The sequence below is a fragment of the Tamandua tetradactyla genome, chromosome 21, assembly GCF_023851605.1.
Source record: "Tamandua tetradactyla isolate mTamTet1 chromosome 21, mTamTet1.pri, whole genome shotgun sequence".
NCBI classification, from domain to species: domain Eukaryota; kingdom Metazoa; phylum Chordata; class Mammalia; order Pilosa; family Myrmecophagidae; genus Tamandua; species Tamandua tetradactyla.
Window position 1 is genome coordinate 56989548 of NC_135347.1, and position 21061 is coordinate 57010608.

Consider the following 21061-nt stretch of genomic DNA (forward strand, 5'->3'; position numbering starts at 1 on the left):
CCTTATTATAAGATTTATAAGATATTTCCCTACATTTTCTTCTAAAAGTTTTATGGTCTTAGATCTAATGTTTAGGTCTTTGATTCATTCTGAGTTAATTTTTGTAGAGAGTATGAGATATGGATCCTTTTTCATTCTTTTGCATGTGGACATCCAGTTCTCTAGGCACCATTTATTGAAGAGACTGTTCTGTCCCAGGTGAGTTGGCTTGACTGCCTTATCAAAGATCAATTGTCCATAGATGAGAGGGTCTATATTGGAACACACTCTTCAATCCCATTGGTCAGTACATCTATCTTTATGCCAGTACCGTGCTGTGTTGACCACTGTTGCTCCGTAATACGCCTACATAATGAACAATCTGAGGGGGAAATCAAGAAAAAAATTCCATTTACAATTGCAACCAAAAGAATAAAATATTTAAGAATAAATTTAACTAAGGATACAAAAGATCTATACAAAGAAAACTACAAGAAATTGCTAAAAGAAATCACAGAAGACCTAAATAAATGGAAGGGCATAACATGCTCATGGATTGGAAGACTAAATATAATTGTCAATTTTACCTAAATTGATTTTTAGATTCAATGCAATACCAATTAAAATCCCAAAAACTTACTTTTCAGAAATAGAAAAACCAATAACCAAATTTATTGGAAGGACAGGGTGTCCTGAATAGCTAAAAATATCCTGAGAAAGAAAAATGAAGTTGGAGGTCTCACACTAACTGACTGGATTCACTCACCATTGAATTGCACAACACCCTTCTCAGTTTCAGCCATTCTCAGATTAGCCCATCACGTGTTGCAGTGAATATCTATTGGCTATTTTGAGTTTTCCTCTTCTTTGGTCTGCTAGACACACCTTTATTTCCCTGTTTCCTCCTGTGCAGATATTGATATCACCTGAGTCTTGTGTCCGTGGGTGTTAACCTCCACCACTTATGTTTTCAGTACTGTGGATATACCTTGCCACTTGGTTATGTTGTCCATGCAATTTTAGTCTTGTTATCTAGTCTCTCTATTTTTATATGGAGATTTGGAAATATTTAAAAACTTTGCAGCTGCCAGTCTGTGGGTGACACCACTTATGACAGTTATTCTTTGCCCCACAAAGAATCAGCATGAGAAGAAAAAATCCGTAACAGAAAGTCAGAAAGCAAGGAAGTCTTTGACCTAAGAGAGAGCGAGAGTCTCAAGTTTATTTTCTGCTATTTAACGGGTAAAGGGCCATATGGAGTTAAGTTATCCATTGAACACCAGGGGAGGTTCCCGTTTGCCTTGAGGAGGTATCTTTAATTTTTAGAACAAAGCAGGAATTTTCCCATGAGTAGGAGAATATGTTTCAGATAAGCAAATGCCACAGATAAGCAAAGCAGACAGATATGCAGGTGACACAATAAAGCAGACTAACATCTTAAGCTGTTTTCAGCTTAATAAACAAACGGGCAGACAGGCACAGTGGTTTTCCATTGCTTGAGGACACAGAAACACAAAACAATCTTACAAATGCTTTAATCATATCCTCCCCACACTAGTCCTGTTGCTATTTTTAAAAATAATATTACGCATATATTTATCTTTAAGCAATATAATGAATAGTTTTGCCATTTTGTTTGACAAGTTATATAAATGGGCATATTCTTCTATACCTTCCATTTCTGCCAAACTTTGGAGTCATTTGTGTTGATACTTAAAACTATAGTCCATTTACTGTCAATGCTGATTTACATTATATGATTATACCACATCTATCCATTCTTCTGTTGATGAACTTTCCCCCCAGCTTTTGCTTAATATAATGAGACTTTGTGAATGTTCTGTACTTGTTTTCAAATGCAGATGTGTAAAAGCTCCCAAGGAACTATAGGTGGATGCAAAATGATATCACTTTCAATTTGCATTTCCCTGTTTATTAATGAGATTGAGCATCTTTTCATGTCTACACCAACCAATCATATCTCCTCTTCTGTAAAATGCCAGTTTGTGACCTTTGCCAATTTTTCTATTGGGTTTTCTGATATTTTCTTTTTGACTTAGAAGAGCTATTTTTCCCCCTAGTTGACTTTATTTATTCTAAAAGGCAAAGCTCTGTAATTTCTTTAATCGGTACAAATCGATAGGGTAAGGTGGAGGTTTGTCTGTCTTGCTGGCACTAGTCTCCCAGGAATCCAGAGGAGATAATGTGGGAGGGGGAGGGAGAAGGCATTATGGGTTGATGGGAAAGTGGGGGTCATGCTGGGACCCTCGTCTGGCTTCAACCTAAGCAGATTCCTATGGGAGTATGGATAATTTGCCACCACTATAGCTAGGTTCAGGCATATATATTCTTGCTATTAATCATTTGTTGGTTAGATGTTCTGCAAATATCTTCTGCCAGTTTATGCACTGCCTTTTTTACTTTTTTTTTCTTTGTATGCTGCATGGGGGGGGGGGTCACATTGCATTCTTTTTTCATGTGAGAATCCCCTTATTGTAGCACCACTTGTTGAATGTTTTGCTTTTGTTTGGTTTTTCGTTTGTTTGTTGGTTGGTTTGTTTATTTTGGGGAAGTGCATAGGCCAGAAATCGAACTCAGGTCTCCTGCATGGCATGTGGGAATTCTATCACGGAACTACCCTCACACCCCTGCCTTTTTAAAACTTTTTCTTGTCTTTTCTAAGAAAACATTCCAATATAGCAAAGCTTATCACTTTTTCTTTAGAAGTTTTGATTTTTTTCCATTCTACACATATAATCAATAATTCACAATATCACCACATAGTTGCATATTCATCATCATGATCATTTCTTAGAACATTTGCATCAATTCAGAAAAAGAAATGAAAAGACAACAGAAAAAGAAATAAAATGAAAACAGGAGCTTTGGTTTTTGTGTCATTTTTTAAATCCTTCCCTACCTTGAGACTATAAAGATATTCTATATTTTTTTCTCCATGTTTTAAAATTTGGCCTTCCATATTCAACTCAATCTGTAATTGACTTTCATGTATAGTTTGTGGTATAGATCCAAATTTAATTTTTCTACATGAATATTTGTTCTTATACCATCTTAAATATTTTCTCCATTTCCCATTAACCTGCATCAACAAGAATTTTCCTCATGCATGGATCTGTTCTTGGGATCCCCATTCTGTGCCACTGAACTATGTCTGTCCCTGCTTCAGTCTATCATAATATTCTAATCATTAGATATTTAAAATACATTTTGATATATGATAGGGAAAGTCCTCTCTTTACCCACTTCACATTTACTGCTTTCCACCATAATGCCTCAAGAAGTCCTCAATACTGTCTCCATTTCCCATGCCCACAAGCCAAACTGGAACAAGAGGTTCAATAACTATTGGGCTTACCTAACTCACATGAAGCTCAGCCCAGCACCACACGCTGATAGTCATAGACAGGTATTTGTTTCCTAGAGGTGCCTGGGAATGCTAATACTATTATCTAGGCTTTATGTATTTTTTTCTGTGTTTAAACTGTTTCATAAATATTTTTAATTATGAGGAAATCTATTAAAATTTCAGGGGAAGGGTTAATTATATTTAATTTGCAGATGAGTTAAGGTGGACAGAGAGATTAGATAAAGTTTCCAAGGTGATAGTATTAAGAAGTAATGAGGGTTGGGCCACGGTGGCTCAGCAGGCAGAGTTCTCACCTGCCATGTGGAGACCTGGGTTCCTGGTGCCTGTCTAGGCCAAAACAAAAGTGGGGGGTGGGGGGGAAGGATTAAAAAAAAAAGAAGTAATGAGGCTGAAGGACCCAGGGTACTTTGATTCTTAGGCTATCCCTTCCTTTTTAGTGGATAATGTTGATGAGTCTTTTTTTAATAATGTATAGATTAGAATGCAAATTATTTATATATATATATTTATTTTTATTGTCCAACAGAGCAACATATAAACAGGAACATTCTTAACATATGAACATTCCATTCTTGGCATATAATCAAAGACTCACAATATCATCATATAGTTGTATATTCATCACCATGATCATTTCTTAGAACATTTGCATCACTCCAGAAAAAGAAATGAAAAAATCCATACATATCATACCCCTTACCCCTCCCTCTCACTGACCACTACTATTTCCATCTACCCAATATATTTTAACCTTTGTTCCCCCTATTTTTTCTATACCCCTTACCATTCCCTTTCATTGATCATTAGTATTTCAATCTACTCAATTTGCTTTAACATTTGTTCCCCTATTATTTATTTTTGACCCATATTTTTTACTCATCTGTCCATACCATAGATAAAAAGAGCATAAGAACAAGGTTTTCACAATCACACATTCACTTTGCGAAAGCTATATCATTATACAATCATCTTAAAGAAACATGGCTACTGGAACATAGCTTTACAGTTTCAGGCACTTCCCTCTAGCCTCTTTAATACATCTTAAACTAAAAAGGGGATATCTACATAATACATAAGAATAACCTCCAGGATAACCTCTCGACTCTTTTTGAAATCTCTCAGCCACTGACAATTTATTTTGTCTCATTTCTCTCTTCCCCCTTTTGGTCGAAAAGGTTTTCTCAATCCCTTGATGCTGAGTCCCAACTCATTCTAGGATTTCTGTCCCACATTGCCAGGGAGGTTTACACCTCTGGGAGTCATGTCCCATGTAGAGAGTGGGAGGGCAGTGAGTTTGTGTGCCATGTTGGTTGAGAGATAGGCCTAGGCTAAGCATTTTCTAAAATCCAATATGTTCTAGTTTGCTAGCTGCCAGAATGCAATATACCAGAAATGGAATGGCTTTTTAAAAGGGGAATTTACTAAGTTGCTAGTTTACAGTTCTAAGGCTGAGATAATGTCCCAACTAAAGTAAATCTATAGAAATGTCCAAAGGCATTCAGAGAAAGATACCTTGGTTCAAGAAGGCCGATGAAGTTCAGGGTTTCTCTCTCAGGTGGAAAGGCACATGGTGAACATGGTCAGGGTTTCTTGCTCACCTGAAAAGGCATGTGGCGAACACGGCATCATCTGCTAGCTTTCTCTCTTGGCTTCTTGCTTCATAAAGCTCCCTGGGAGGCATTTTCCTTCTTCATCTCCAAAGGTCCTTGGCTGGTGAACTCTGCTCTCTCAGAAATCTCTTTCATTCTCCAAAATATTTCCTCTTTAACAGGACTCCAAAACTTATCGTGACCCACCCAAATGGGTGGAGACATGTCGTCACCTAATCTAGCTTAACAACCACTCTTGATGAAATAACATCTCCAGGGAGATGATCTGATTACAGTTTCAAACATATTGCATTGAATAGGGGTTATTTTACTTTTATGAAATGGGATTGTGATTAAAATATGCTTTTCTAGGGTACATACATCCTTTCAAGCCAGCACACAATATTTTAACTAATTATTACTAAAGAACAGAAGTAGTGCAGAGGAAGAAAGACAGAAAGAGATAGAAATACAGGCTTCTTAGCATTTAGGTCATCCATGAGTGTTACTTGCTTGGACAAGCAGACAACATGGAATCTGTCAAACTTGTTATGCTAGTTGACAAAATCAGTGTAATCTTTACCAGGTTGCTGCTTTGAGTCTCTAATTCTTCATCAGTGTTATGGCCTTGTATGTCACTTTGTTGGCCGTTTTCAGTACCAACATTATACTGTGTTTGTAAGTGGAAAATGATCTAAGAATCCTTATAAAACTCCAGTCATAGGTAATAGTGGTTTCATATCTGTGTTTCAATATTGTTGGTTTCTCAGGTCATCAAAAATTACAAAATGTTATGTATTTCTTCTTCTGGGATAGTGTAAAATCTGTTATCCCTAAACTAGGACCCTTTGTATTTCCACTTCTAAAGAAATTTATCATTCACAGTTTAATATTCAGAACCAAATAACAAATAATTTTAATAGTGGAGATCATGCAGAATGGCAGTAACATTTTGTAGGCATCCTGAGGGCAGTAGGTTGAGGAGAACTGTTTTACCACTAGGCATGTCTAATTCTCTGATCCTCATCTTTGAAATTCCAAATGGTTTTGCAGTCATCTCTGGGGATTAAATGGACTTCACTATAATACATACAATACATCTATAGTATAATATAATGCATCTTTTTATCAGTTCCCAGCATAACAGATACCATTAGGTATTCTTCAGAGGTTTTTTCATCATGAAATATTAATATTTTAGGCAGTTATCTTCCATTTGATAGTACTTTAAACTTTTTGAAATGTTTTCATATATATTATCTCATTTTAAAGTAAAACTGGGCTTCTGTTACAAATTCTGCTCTGAAGAAAAGGCATATTTGATTCAGTTTGCTAAAGGAGCCAGAATGCAATACCAGAAATAGGTTGAATTTTACAATGGGGATTTATTATTTGACAAATTTAATTCTAAGGCCATGAAAATGTCCCAATTAAGGTATCAACAGGACAATACCTTCTCTGAAGAAAGGCCGATGGCATCTGGGGTTCCTCTGTCACATGGGAAGGCACATGGCCAATGTGTGCTTGTCGTTTGTGCTTGGGATTCTTTGCTTTCAGCTCCTGGCCTCAGTGGCTTTCTCTCTCAGCTCCTGAGGGTCTTTCTGGGTCATTTCTCTAGCTCCAAGGTCTCTCTCCAGTGTTTCTCTCTTTTATCCTCTCATAAAGAACCCCAGTAAAGGGTAAAGACTCACCTTGAATTGGGTGGGTCAAATCTCAATTGAAACAACTTAAGAGTTCCTGCTCATAATAGGTTTGCACCCACAAAATGGAGTAAAAGAACACTGCCTTTTCTGGGATATATAATAGCTCCAAACTACCACAATATCCTATAGGAGTTATGGTCAGCATATCCCAATACAGATAAATCAACTATAAAGAAAGATTTAGGTACTGAACCAACAGCTAATCCTGGTTAACCTGCCTTTGTTTATTTTTGCAGTTTTTGAGAAAGGGTCACATATATGCTGACTTTTTGGGTTACATATGCATTCTCATTCATTCTTTCATATACGCAAGTCCTATTGTGCTTAACACCATGTGAATTGCTTGGATTAATGGACCAGCCCCATTTTTACAAAAAATGTATAAGCCTTTGAGAAAACAAAGGTTTGTTTGGAAAATGCATTTTTAAAATGACTTATCTTGTAATACTTAGGTGAAACATGTTCCACGGTTTTATTATTGGAGAAAATATTACTTAGGTGAAAAGCAGCTGTCAGATTTACTCTGTTAAGAGATTCACATTGTGTTATATTCACAGAAAATCAAATCTTTCGTGAAAGTCTCATCTCTCAGAGTTCTGGGCTCTAAGGTAATCTAGGCAAGGTATAAATGACATGAAACCATAGGCATGGAATAATCTTAACTATAAAAGCAAAATATATTGTATAATTACAAAATAATCAGACTTCTTTTTCAAAATCTACACTTCCAAACAAGTCTTAAATTGCATTACACCTTGTACATGGTCTGCTTCCTGCTTAGTGCTCAAGCCTCATCTCAGACCACACTTCTCTATTCCCTTAGCTCCAGGCAAACAGGCCTCCTCATCCTTCTAGGATGTCTCAGAGCCTTTGCACTTATGATCAGGCTTTAGGTTTTAGGACAAATGTCACTTTGTCAGAGAGGCCTTCTCTGACCATGCTCTCCATCTTAGCAACTGCTTCTTTCAGACACACATCATTCTCTGAATTAAACAGTTTTTCATTTACTTGTTTAATTATTGTAAAGACGAAAAGTAGACTGTCAGCCCTGCCACCTCCAATTTTTATGGGGGCAAAATTCCAAAGCCATGTCCAATAGCATTCATGCTAAACCATAAATGGCAGTGAGACTCAGTGCCCTGAAGGAAGGCTGGCAGAATAAGGTCCCTTACCTTACTGGCTTTGTTTCCTAGTGGATGAAGCAGAATAAACTGCTATTTCCACCTAAGTAATATTTTCCCCAACAATAAAGCTGTGGAATGTGTTTCACCTAAGTATTCCAGGATAAGTCATTTTAAAAATGCACTTTCAAAACAAACCTTCATTTTCTCAAAGGCTTAGACATGTTTTATAAAAGTGGGGCTCGTCCATTTGGGAAAAGTATTCCCAAATACTACTTTTCTTGAAAGACTTATAGACCAAATGGAATTAAGCAATTAAAATTTTTTTGATTTTTTATTAATTAAAAAAATTAACAACAAACAAAAAAAACAATAAGATATCATTGCATTCTACATATATAATCAGTAATTCTTAATATCATCACATAGTTGCATATTCATCATTTCTTAGACATTTGCATCGATTTAGAAAAAAAAAAAAACGATAATAGAGAAAAAAAAGTTATACATACCATACCCCTTACCCCTCGCTTTCATTGACCACTAGCATTTCAAATAAATTTATTTTAACATTTGTTCCCCCTATTATTTACTTTTATTCCATACGTTCTACTCTTTTGTTGATATGGTAGATAAAAGGAGCATCAGACACAGGTTTTCACAATCACACAGTCACATTGTGACAGCTGTATATTGTTCAATCATCATCAAGAAACATGGCTACTGGAACACAGCTCTACATTTTCAGGCAGTTCCCTCCAGCCTCTCCACTACATCTTGAACAACAAGGTGATATCTACTTAATGCATAAGAATAACCTCCAGGATAACCTCTCAACTCTGTTTAGAATCTCTCAGCCATTGACACTTAGTCTCATTTCACTCTTCCCCCTTTTGATCGAGAAGGTTCTCTCAATCCTTTGATGTTGATTCTCAGCTCATTCTAGGGTTTTTCTCAGTCCCTTGATGCTGAGTCTCAGCTCATTCCAGGATCTCTGTCCCACGTTGCCAGGAAATTCCACACCCCTGGGAGTCATGTCCCACATAGAGAGGGGTAGGGTGGTGAGACTGCTCGTTGTGTTGGCTGGAGAGAGGGGCCACATCTGAGCAACAAAAGAGGCTCTCTTGGGGGTGACTCTTAGGCCTAAATTTTAAGTAGACTTAACCTATCCTTTGCGGGGTTAAGTTTCATATGAACAAACCCCAAGACAGGGGGCTCTGCCTATAGCTTTGGTTGTCCACACTGCTTGTGAGAATATCAAGAATTCGACTTTGGGAAGTTGAATTTCTCCCCGCTCTTACCATTCCCCGAAGTGGCAAATACTTTTCCACTCACTGATCAAATCACTCTGGGATTCATCGGGGCATCACTCTGGACAAACCAACAAAATCTCATGTCCTAACTGAGATTCCAAGTACTTATGACGTTCAATCAAACTATCTACATAAGTTATATTAGGAAATGCTCTAGTCAAAATATAAATTATGAAACAAACATTTTTTGCTTTAGTCTCACACATAAGATGACATTTTAAAATATTAATTACCATCTATTTTCAGCACCCTGCAATAATGACATTCCTTTATTCTTCCTCATGCAAAAACATTTTTAAAATTTGTACATTGTACATTTCACTATTGTTATACACTCTAGGCATTCCTAAATTATACCATCTCAATCTTTAACATCTATCTTTCTTTCTGATTTCATTTATGTCCCCAGCCCTCCTCCCTCTATCATTCTCACATGCAGCTTCATTCAGTGTTTTAACATAATTACATTACAGTTAGGTAGTACTGTGCTGTCCATTTCTGAGCTTTTGTATCCAGTCCTGTTGCACAGTCTGTATCCCTTCAGTTCCGATTACCCATTGCCTTACCTTGTTTCTAACTCCTGATGATCTCTGTTGCCAATGACATATTCCAAGTTTATTCACTAATGTCAGTTCATATCAGTGAGACCATACAGTATTGTCCTTTAGTTTTTGGCTAGTCTCACTCAGCATAATGTTCTCAAGGTCCATCCATGTTGTTGCATACTTCATAAGTTTATTCTGTCTTAAAGCTGCATAATATTCCACCGTATGTATATACCACAGTTTGTTTAGCCACTCATCTGTTGATGGACAATTTTGGCTGTTTCCATCTCTTTGCAATTGTAAATAATGCTGCTATAAACACTGGTGTGCAAGCTCCGTTTGTGTCTTTGCCCTTAAGTCCTCTGAGTAGATACCTAGCAGTGGTATTGCTGGGTCATATGGCAATTCTATATTCAGCTTTTTGAGGAACTGCCAAACTGCCTTCCACAGTGGTTGCATCATTTGGCATTCCCACCAATAGTGAATAAGTTTGCCTCTTTGTCCACATCCTCTCCAGCACTTGTCATTTTCTGTTTTGTTGATAATGGCCATTCTGGTGGGTGTGAGATGATATCTCATTGTGGTTTTGATTTGCATTTCTCTAATGGCCAGGGAAGTTCAGCATCTCTTCATGTGCCTTTTGGCCATTTGTATTTCCTCTTCTGGTAGGTGTCTATTCAAGTCTTTTTCCCATTTTGTAACTGGATTGGCTGTCTTTTTGTTGTTGAGTTGGACAATCTCTTTATAAATTCTGGACACTAGACCTTTATCTGATATGTCGTTTCCAAATATTGTCTCCCATTGTGTACACTGTCTTTCTACTTTCTTGATGAAGTTCTTTGATGCACAAAAGTGTTTAATTTTGAGGAGCTCCCATTTATTTATTTCCTTCTTCAGTGCTCTTGCTTTAGGTTTAAGGTCCATAAAACCGCCTCCAATTGTAAGTTTCATAAGATATCTCCCTACATTTTCCTCTAACTGTTTTATGGTCTTAGACCTAATGTTTAGATCTTTGATCCATTTTGAGTTAACTTTTGTATAGGGTGTGAGATACGGGTCCTCTTTCATTCTTTTGCATATGGATATCCAGTTCTCTAGGCACCATTTATTGAAGAGACTGTTCTGTCCCAGGTGAGTTGGCTTGACTGCCTTATCAAAGATCAAATGTCCATAGATGAGAGGGTCTATATCTGAGCACTCTGTTTGATTCCATTGGTTGATATATCTATCTTTATGCCAATACCATGCTGTTTTGACCACTGTGGCTTCATAATATACCTTAAAGTCAGGCAGTGTGAGACCTCCAGCTTCGTTTTTTTCCCTCAAGATACTTTTAGCAATACGGGCCACCCTGCCCTTCCAGATAAATTTGCTTATTGGTTTTTCAATTTCTGAAAAGTAAGTTGTTGTGATTTTGATTGGTATTGCATTGAATCTGTAAATCAATTTAGGTAGAACTGACATCTTAACTATATTTAGTGTTCCAATCCATGAACACGATATGCCCTTCCATCTATTTAGGTCTTCTGTGATTTCTTTTAACAGTTTCTTGTAGTTTTCTTTGTATAGGTCTTTTGTCTCTTTAGTTAAATTTATTCCTAAGTATTTTATTCTTTTAGTTGCAATTGTAAATGGAATTCGTTTCTTAACTTCCTTCTCAGATTGTTCATTACTACTGTACAGAAACACTACAGATTTTTGAGTGTTGATCTTGTAACCTGCTACTTTGCTGTATTCATTTATTAGCTCTAGTAGTTTTGCTGCGGATTTCTCAGGGTTTTTGACATATAGTATCATATCATCAGCAAACAGTGAGAGTTTTCTTCTCCTTTCCAATTTTGATGCCTTGTATTTCTTTTTCTTGTCTAATTGCTCTGGCTAGAACTTCCAACACAGTGTTGAATAATAGTGGTGATAGTGGACATCCTTGTCTTGTTCCTGATCTTAGGGGGAAAGTTTTCAGTTTTTCCCCATTGAGGATGATATTAGCTGTGGGTTTTTCATATATTCCCTTTATCATTTTAAGGAAGTTCCCTTGTATTCCTATCTTTTGAAGTGTTTTCAACAGGAAAGGATGTTGAATCTTGTCAAATGCCTTCTCTGCATCAATTGAGATGATCATGTGATTTTTCTGCTTTGATTTGTTGATATGGTGTATTACATTAATTGATTTTCTTATATTGAACCATCCTTGCATACCTGGGATGAATCCTATTTGGTCATGATGTATAATTCTTTTAATGTGTTGCTGGATTCGATTTGCTAGAATTTTGTTGAGGATTTTTGCATCTATATTCATTAGAGAGATTGGTCTGTATCTTCTTTTTTTGTAATATCTTTGCCTGGTTTTGGTATGAGGGTGATGTTGACTTCATAGAATCAATTAGGTAGCTTTCCCTCCACTTCAATTTTTTTGAAGAGTCTGAGCAGGGTTGGTACTAATTCTTTCTGGAATGTTTGGTAGAATTCACATGTGAAGCTGTCTGGTCCTGGACTTTTCTTTTTGGGAAGCTTTTTAATGACTGATACAATTTCTTTACTTGTGATTGGTTTGTTGAGGTCATCTATTTCTTCTTGAGTCAAAATTGGCTGTTCATGCCTTTCTAGGAACTTGTCCATTTCATCTAAATTGTTGTATTTATTAGCATAAAGTTGTTCATAGTATCCTGTTATTACCTCCTTTATTTCTGTGGGGTCAGTGGTTATGTCTCCTCTTCCATTTCTGATCTTATTTATTTGCGTCCTCTCTCTTCTTCTTTTTGTCAATCTTGCTAAGGGCCCGTCAATCTTATTGATTTTCTCATAGAACCTACTTCTGTTTTTATTGATTTTCTCAATTGTTTTCATGTTCTCAATTTCATTTATGTCTGCTCTAATCTTTGTTATTTCTTTCCTTTTGCTTGCTTTGGGGTTAGTTTGCTGTTCTTTCTCCAGTTCTTCCAAATGGACAGTTAATTCCTGAATTTTTGCCCTTTCTTCTTTTTTGATATAGGCATTTAGGGCAATAAATTTCCCTCTTAGCACTGCCTTTGCTGCATCCCATAAGTTTTATATGTTGTGTTTTCATTTTCATTCACCTCAAGATATTTACTGATTTTTCTTGTAATTTCTTCCTTGACCCACTGGTTGTTTAAGAGTGCATTGTTGAGCCTCTACATATTTGTGAAGTTTCTGGCACTTTGCCTATTATTGATTTCCAACTTCATTCCTTTATGATCTAAGAAAGTGTTGTGTATGATTTCAATCTTTTTAAATTTGTTGAGACTTGCTTTGTGACCCAGCATATGGTCTACCTTTGAGAATGATCCATGAGCACTTGAGAAAAAGGTGTATCCTGCTGTTGTGGGGTGTAATGTCCTATAAATGTCTGTTAAGTCTAGCTCATTTATAATAATATTCAAATTCTCTGTTTCTTTATTGATCCTCTGTCTAGATGTTCTGTCCATTGATGGAGTGGGGAATTGAAGTCTCCAACTATTATGGTAGCTGTGTCTATTTCCCTTTTCAGTGTTTGCAGTTTTTGCCTCATGTATTTTGGGGCATTGTGGTTTGGTGCATAAATATTTATGATTGTTATGTCTTCCTGTTGAATTGTTCCTTTTATTAGTACACAGTTTCCTTCTTTGTCTATTTTAACTGTTTTACATTTGAAGTCTAATTTGTTGGATATTAGTATTGCTACTCCTGCTCTTTTCTGGTTGTTATTTGCATGGAATATGTTTTCCCAACCTTTCACTTTCAACCTATGTTTATCTTTGTGTCTAAGATGTGTTTCCTATAGACAGCATACAGAAGGATCCTGTTTTTTAATCCATCCTGCCAGTCTATGTCTTTTGATTGGGGAGTTCAATCCATTAACATTTAATGTTATTACTGTATGGGTAGTTCTTTCTTTTACCATTTTGCCTTTTGTATTTTATATGTCATATCTAATTTTCCTTCTTTCTACACTCTTCTCCACACCTCTCTCTTCTGTCTTTTTGTATCTGTCTCTAGTGCTCCCTTTAGTATTTCTTGTAGAGCTGGTCTCTTGGTCACAAATTCTCTCAGTGATTTTTTGTCTGAGAATGTTTTAATTTCTCCCTCATTTTTGAAGGACAATTTTGTTGGGTATAGAATTCTTGGTTGGCAGTTTTTCTCTTTTAGTAATTTAAATATATCATCCCACTGTCTTCTCGCCTCCATGGTTTCTGCTGAGAAATCTACACATAGTCTTATTGGGTTTCCCTTGTATGTGATGGATTGCTTTTCTCTTGCTGCTTTCAAGATTCTCTCTTTCTCTTTGACCTCTAACATTCTGACTAGTAAGTGTCTTGGAGAACGCCTATTTGGATCTATTCTCTTTGGGGTGTGCTGCACTTCTTGTATCTGTAAATTTAGGTCCTTCACAAGAGTTGGGAAATTTTCAGTGATAATTTCCTCCATTAGTTTTTCTCCTCTTTTTCCCTTCTCTTCTCCTTCTGGGACACCCACAACACATATATTTGTGCGCTTCATATTATCATTCAATTCCCTGAGTCCCTGCTCATAGTTTTGCATTCTTTTCCCTATAGTTTCTGTTTCTTTTTGGATTTCAGATGTTACATCCTCCAGTTCACTAATCCTAACCTCTGTCTCTTGAAATCTACCCTGTAGGTTTCCATTGCTTTTTTTTCATCTCTTCTACCCTGCCTTTCATTCCCATAAGTTCTGTGATTTGTTTTTTCAGACTTTTGGTTTCTTCTTTTTGTTCATTCCTTGCGTTCTTTATATCCTCCCTTAATTCATTGATTTGTTTTTTGATGAGGTTTTCCACGTCTGTTCGTATATTCTGAATTAATTGTTTCTGCTCCTGTATCTCATTTGAACTATTGGTTTCTTCCTTTGACTGGGCCATATGTTCAATTTTCCTGGTGTGATGTGTTATTTTTTGATGGCGTGTAGACATTAAATTACCTTAATTAGTTTATTCTGGATTTGCTTTTACTTATCTTACCTAGGGTTTTCTTGCTAGATGAGTTTGTTGTCTATCTGTTCTTTGACCTTCAGTTCAGCTTTTTCTGGACCTCTAGCTTAGGTTTTCTTTAACAGAGGATAATTTTTCAATTCTTGTTTTCTTGTTTCTTGCCCTACTTGTAAGGTGCCTTTTCCCTCCCCACCCTTAGGAGGGTCTACATAGGTAATACAGACTCCAGCCAGGTTTTCCTGGACTAAAATGGAGTCCTATCAGGGGGAAGGAGTCACTGGCATTAGTTTTCCCTGAGGGTGAGACCCAGCAGGTTAAAAGACTTTCCTGTGAAATCTCTGTGCTCTGTTTTTCTTATCCTGCCCAGCATGTGGTGCTTGTTTGCCTGCAGGTCCCACCAGCAAAAGATGTTGTGGCACCTTTAAGTTTGGAAGGCTCTCCCTGCTGGGGGAGTGGTGGAGACAGAGGAAAGGTTGTAGGCTGGTTTTAATGGCTTCAAATTCCCGAGCCCTGGGTTCTGAATCCCTTGAGAGAGGGATTCCACCTGAGTTGGGCTTCACTCCTCCCCTGGTGAAGGCACAGGCGGGAGACAGCCCTGAAAGCAGTCTGTTTTTGCCTATGCCTGGGGCAGTTGCAGCCTGAGTAGTCCTGCCACTGAATCCAGAGGCAGCCAAGCCTCTGTAGAAACAGCCACAAAAACCTCCGTTTCGTCCCCTTTCCTCTTTTTTGGTTAGCCCAATAAGTGACCTCTGCCTTGACCAGGTTCGCCTGACTGGGAGCCTATTTTTACTAATCAGAATTTGTTAATTAATGCCACAATTGGTGTTTGGTTGGACTCCGTCCCTGCTACTGTGTCTTTCCTTTCCCTCTGGGAAGCTGCCTGTTGGGGAAGGGTGCTGGCCGCTGGCTGCCGTGGCTTGGGGAACTCACGGTTCTGGGGGGGCTCATAGCCGGTCCAGACTGGGGTACGCTGTGTGTCCAGTCACTGTCATGGCTCCGGGAGCTGTTCTGTACTGTTTCTGGTTATTCAATAGTTGTTCTGGAGGACAAACTAAAATGTGCACCTTGCTAAGCCTCCATCTTGGCCCCTCCTAAGCAATTAAAATTTAATTGTTGTTCCTAAAAATTACTTTTTTAATGTATGGAGTTAATACACAAAACTATACATCAAATACTCAAATTCTGATATAATTTGCTTCATTTTCTTCTGTCTTTTGTTAACAAATATTTGTTGGTTTATAAAGAGATGATGCTTTTCTCAAAGTTTTCTGGCTAATGTACCTGGCATTAGTATTTAACAGTCTATTTTCCTTTTTAACTATTTGAATTTTTTTTTTTAATCTAAAAGATTTCCCACTCCCTTCTTTTTATCCCATGACATTTAATTGTTAAAAGAAACCCAGTCATTTGTCCTACAGAATTTCTCACATTCTGGATTTGGTGAATTTACCCTCATGGTGTTGTTTAACAAATTTGTCTACCCTCCCAATTACCAAAACCGATAATTCAATCTGGAGGCTTGTTTAGGATCTGGTTTTTAACTTTTTTTTTTTTCTAATCCAATTTCTTTTTTTTTTTTTTTTATTAACGGAAAGAAAAAAAAGAAATTAACACAACATTTAGAAATCATACCATTCTACATATGCACTCAGTAATTCTTAACATCATCACATAGATGCATGATCATTGTTTCTTAGTACATTTGCATCAGTTTAGAGGAACTAGCAACACAACAGAAAAAGATATAAAATGTTAATATAAAGAAAAGAAATAAAAGTAGTAGTAATAGTAAAAAACAACAACAACAAACAAACCAACAAGCAAACAAAAACAAAAAAAAACCCTATAGCTCAGATGCAGCTTCATTCAGTATTTTAACATGATTACTTTACAATTAGGTATTATTGTGCTGTCCATTTTTGAGTTTTTGTATCTAGTCCTGTTGCACAATCTGTATCCCTTCAGCTTCAATTACCCATTGTCTTACCCTGTTTCTAACTCCTGCTGAACTCTGTTACCAATGACATATTTCAAGTTTATTCTCGAATGTCCGTTCACAACAGTGGGACCATACAGTATTTGTCCTTTAGTTTTTGGCTGGATTCACTCAGCATAATATTCTCTAGGTCCATCCATGTTATTACATGGTTCACAAGTTTATCTTGTCTTAAAGCTGCATAATATTCCATCGTATGTATATACCACAGTTTGTTTAGCCACTCTTCTGTTGATGGAGATTTTGGCTGTTTCCATCTCTTTGCAATTGTAAATAACGCTGCTATAAACATTGGTGTGCAAATGTCCGTTTGTGTCTTTGCCCTTAAGTCCTTTGAGTAGATACCTAGCAATGGTATTGCTGGGTCGTATGGCAATTCTATATTCAGCTTTTTGAGGAACCGCCAAACTGCCTTCCACAGTGGTTGCACCCTTTGACATTCCCACCAACAGTGAATAAGTGTGCCTCTTTCTCCGCATCCTCTCCAGCACTTGTCATTTTCTGTTTTGTTGATAATGGCCATTCTGGTGGGTGTGAGATGATATCTCATTGTGGTTTTGATTTGCATTTCTCTAATGGCCAGGGACATTGAGCATCTCTTCATGTGCCTCTTGGCCATCCGTATTTCTTCTTCTGGTAGGTGTCTGTTTAAGTCTTTTTCCCATTTTGTAATTGGGTTGGCTGTCTTTTTGTTGTTGAGTTGAATAATCTCTTTATAAATTCTGGATACTAGACCCTTATCTGATATGTCATTTCCAAATATTGTCTCCCATTGTGTAGGCTGTCTTTCTACTTTCTTGATGAAGTTCTCTGATGCACAAAAGTGTTTTAACTTTTTTTTATATGTGGTGTAAATACATCATACGTAGCACCTAATACTCTTATTGTATCATGCCAGGAGGAATATCTGCTTCTTTTACTTTTAGTTATAAGATTGAGCAGTGGATTTAAGTGTTGTCAGTCTCATGCATCCATTATAAAATTTCCCATCAGCTTTTCATCTAATGATTTTAGCAGCAACTGATGATCATTGCCTATATCCATTGTTTGATGAGCTGCAACATACTTGTCTAATTCTATCATACTTGCTGTATTTATTATCCACAATTTTTCCATAAAGAAGAATTTTTCCCTCACCACTCTTTGATTAACCTGATATACAGATTGTGTAGAAAAGACCAGGTTAATGCTTTATTTTTTACTGTTCATTAATTTTTAGAATAATGAGTGGTGCCTAGCGATACCCGAAAGTAACCAATTACATTTTTTAAATTAAGTATTGGATTTTTACATATCTGATATGTTTCCATCTATTTGAAATGTTTTTAAATATGAAATTAATAGTTGTCAGAATCATCATTAATCATTACACTAATAATACATGGAATTTCACCATGTAAAGAACATATGGAGATTTTTACCCCATGTTACATTTAGATTACAAACTTATACTTGAAAGTGGCTAGTTAGAAATTAACACTGGATTTCTATAACACATAGCTCATATTACTGGCATTGTTACAGCGATTATATGGTAACTACATATGACATAATCGTTAATCATGGACAGTGATTCACAAGGGCAGGGATGTTAGAAATAATGCTGAAGCAGCTGTTTGGTTTTTCTGCCTTCCAAAAGCCAAGGCCTAAACTGAAAGTGAATAATAAAATATGGCCATATGGGGGGATGCTGTTTTAATTTGGGAGCATCCCTAGTCACTATCCCAACATCCACCTAAAGAGATATGATCTAAGAGGGAAGTTAATTCAAAAGAAACCTTAATTTATTTCCTCTCAACATGGTTTTGAGCATCTGGATCCTACTGTAACCAAGTGTTCCGGTAACCCTGGACCGTTCAGTTACATGACTCAACTCATTCTTTTTATTTGCTTAAACCCAGTTTGAATTGCAGTTTTTGTTACTTGCAGCTTAGATTCGCAACACAAGGTCTCCTGCCCAAATTTCCATCTCTATCCCTCACTGAAACCTTTGGATTTTATAACAAGAAGAGGTTCTTTTAAAAATCACACTGGGAAAAAGAAGTCACGCTGGGATTTAAGAGGATCATCTCTGCCGTTCTTTATGCTTTCAATGTTGATAATTTAAAAGGGAAACTAAGATGCAAAATAACTGACTTTTCCACCACTCACGTAAGTTTAAAAGGCAACCACCGACCAACTGTTTGAAACAAGTTCTTGAAATATGGCCTAAAATATAAAATAATAATAAAAATGGCAAAGCCACTCTCCGCAGTGAAAAGGGCAGTGGATTTGTTAATCCATCTATTCGACAAACCTTTAAATGCTTACTAAGTGCTGGGCGATCAGCTTTCAAGGTGAACACCAAACCCTGCTAAGCGGAAGGAGCTGTTTGGCCTGACTCTTCCTCACGTGCTCTCTCTAAATCCCAATCCCTCATCTAAAAACCACTGATATAAATGCGCGGTGCCCACCTCCGGGGACCCCCGAGGATGGGGCGACAAGCGGATTACGGAGACAGGAAGCACTCGGTGGACTGTAACGCACTCTTGGGGTCTGAGGTGACAAGCGGTTCACAAATTCGGGCCGTCGGAGAGCCGGGGCTGCGGGTCCGGCAGGAGCTGACTGCTCTCCACTGCAGGTGGCCTGACCCGCTCGCCGTCCCTGCCAACCCTAACCTGCGTTCCGTCAGCGACACGGCTGCCCTTTTAGTTCGCCCGGGCGCATCTTCCGCCCAGCGAACGAGGAGGGGACACTGCAGAAAGCGGACGCGGTGCAGCAAGGCGGGGCGGCGGGAGGCCCTCGTCCAGCGGTGCTTACAGCGTCTCTTCCCGGGACGCTCGGGAGCCCGGCGGGCTGCACCCCGCGCGCGGAGCCGACGGGCGGCTGAGACTGGCGGCGCGCGGCTGCCCTCTGCCGACGGTGGAGGCGAGACCGACGGCCGAGCCGCCTCCTAAATCACCCTGCCGCCTCACGGACCACGATGCTGCCTCCCTGACGAAGCTTCCGTCCCCCAGGCCACGCCCCCGCCTCCCAAGGCCACGCTTCCGCCTCCCAGAGGACGGTCCCGCCTTCCAGACCACGCTTCCGCCCCCAGACCACGCTTCCGCCTCCTAGAGGACGGTCCCGCCTTCCAGACCACGCTTCCGCCTCCCAGACCACGCTTCCGCCTCCCAGAGGACGGTCCCGCCTTCCAGGCGACGACCTTCCTTACCGCTTAGCTTTCCCGCGCTTCCTGCGCTCTCCCTCAGCTTCTCTGGCCAGGCGAAGCTTCCGCCGCGAGTTTGTCATTATTTTTGGCTCTCTCGGAATGTCATCTATATTTGAGGGGTAGGGGGAGTTTAGGAGGTTAGAGAGGGGTTAGGGAAGGAGGAGGAAGAAGCACTCCGAGAGCAAGGTGAAGATGGAGGAAGGCGTCCAGGCCCCAGCCTGGGACAGTGATGAAACCGTGATAGACGGGTCGGTGACGGAGAGCGACCTGGAAGACGAGGAGCTGCCCTGGAGAAGGTGACTGCCTTTAGGGTCGGAGTCCTTGGAGTCGGGCGCACCCAGGCCTGGATACGGGAGTGGGGTTGCTCTCTGAGGCAGAATTCTGTGTAGAAATTATCAGCATCAGGAACTATGAGGGCAGGATGAGAGCAGCGGGGGAATCATACCTGAGCTAAGAACTTGTAAGGAACAAGACCCCTAAACTTAGAGGAAAAAAATGAGATTTGTACCGTGTGACTTTATGTCATTTTTTTTCCCAAAAGCCTTTTCCATAGACTGTGTCTTGTACATTCTTTTGCACAGACCAAAAAGTCTTAGGTTCAAACTCTTCCAAATGCATTTTGCAACAAGCAGCTTGTAGCTCACAGGTCTAGGAGATGGTTAACAGAATTTCTTTCAGGGACAGAATGTGTGAGGGGGAACTAGTTCCTAACAAATTGGAAGTGGATATTTTATATTAATTTAAAAATCGTTATTTCATTTCATCGTGTTCTCTGTGTTAGACACAGGGAAAAGGCAAGGCTGTTATCCTTGAATAACCTACCGACCAGGAAAGGTAACATAAGCGATTTCATGATGTGAGAAATGCAAGAATCGGAGGTAAATTCGGGATAGTTGAGCAGCCAAGAAGGGCTCTCACCTCAACTTGGTGGTTGTCAGAATTTCCTGAAGCTAGGAATGGATTAGGAAGTAGCCAGATAAGCGTTCTAGACTCACTGTGTCATGTGTTGCTATGTAAACTTAGTAAAGTCTCATTGAAGTATAAAATGTGACCTCATGAAAAATGAGCCTGGAGAGGCAGTTATCGTGAGGTTATGTAGGTCTCCTATATTCTGCATAGGTCCTGATAAGGCACTTGGAAGATTTTAGTTAACTTTGGCGTGCACTAGGCCAGGGTTTTTAACAACTGAATTTTATGCACCATGAATCGCTCCAGAATTTTGTTAAAATGTGGATTGTAATTCGGTAAATCTGGGCTGGGGCCCGAGAGTCTGCATTTCTAACAAACTTCCA

At 38.6% G+C, this 21061-nt stretch overlaps 1 protein-coding gene across 3 annotated transcripts in view; it reads left to right on the forward strand.

Annotated features, from left to right (window-relative positions):
• The first annotated feature begins 19696 nt into the window (after window positions 1-19696).
• Window positions 19697-21061, forward strand: part of ANKRD31 (ankyrin repeat domain 31) — a 245194-nt gene continuing 243829 nt past the window's right edge. For all 3 annotated transcript variants that reach the window (XM_077139446.1, XM_077139447.1, XM_077139448.1), the window contains exon 1: window positions 19697-20065. In XM_077139446.1, coding sequence (XP_076995561.1) covers window positions 19962-20065 — 104 coding nt within the window. In that variant the 5' untranslated portion in view covers window positions 19697-19961. The remainder of the gene's footprint in view (window positions 20066-21061) is intronic.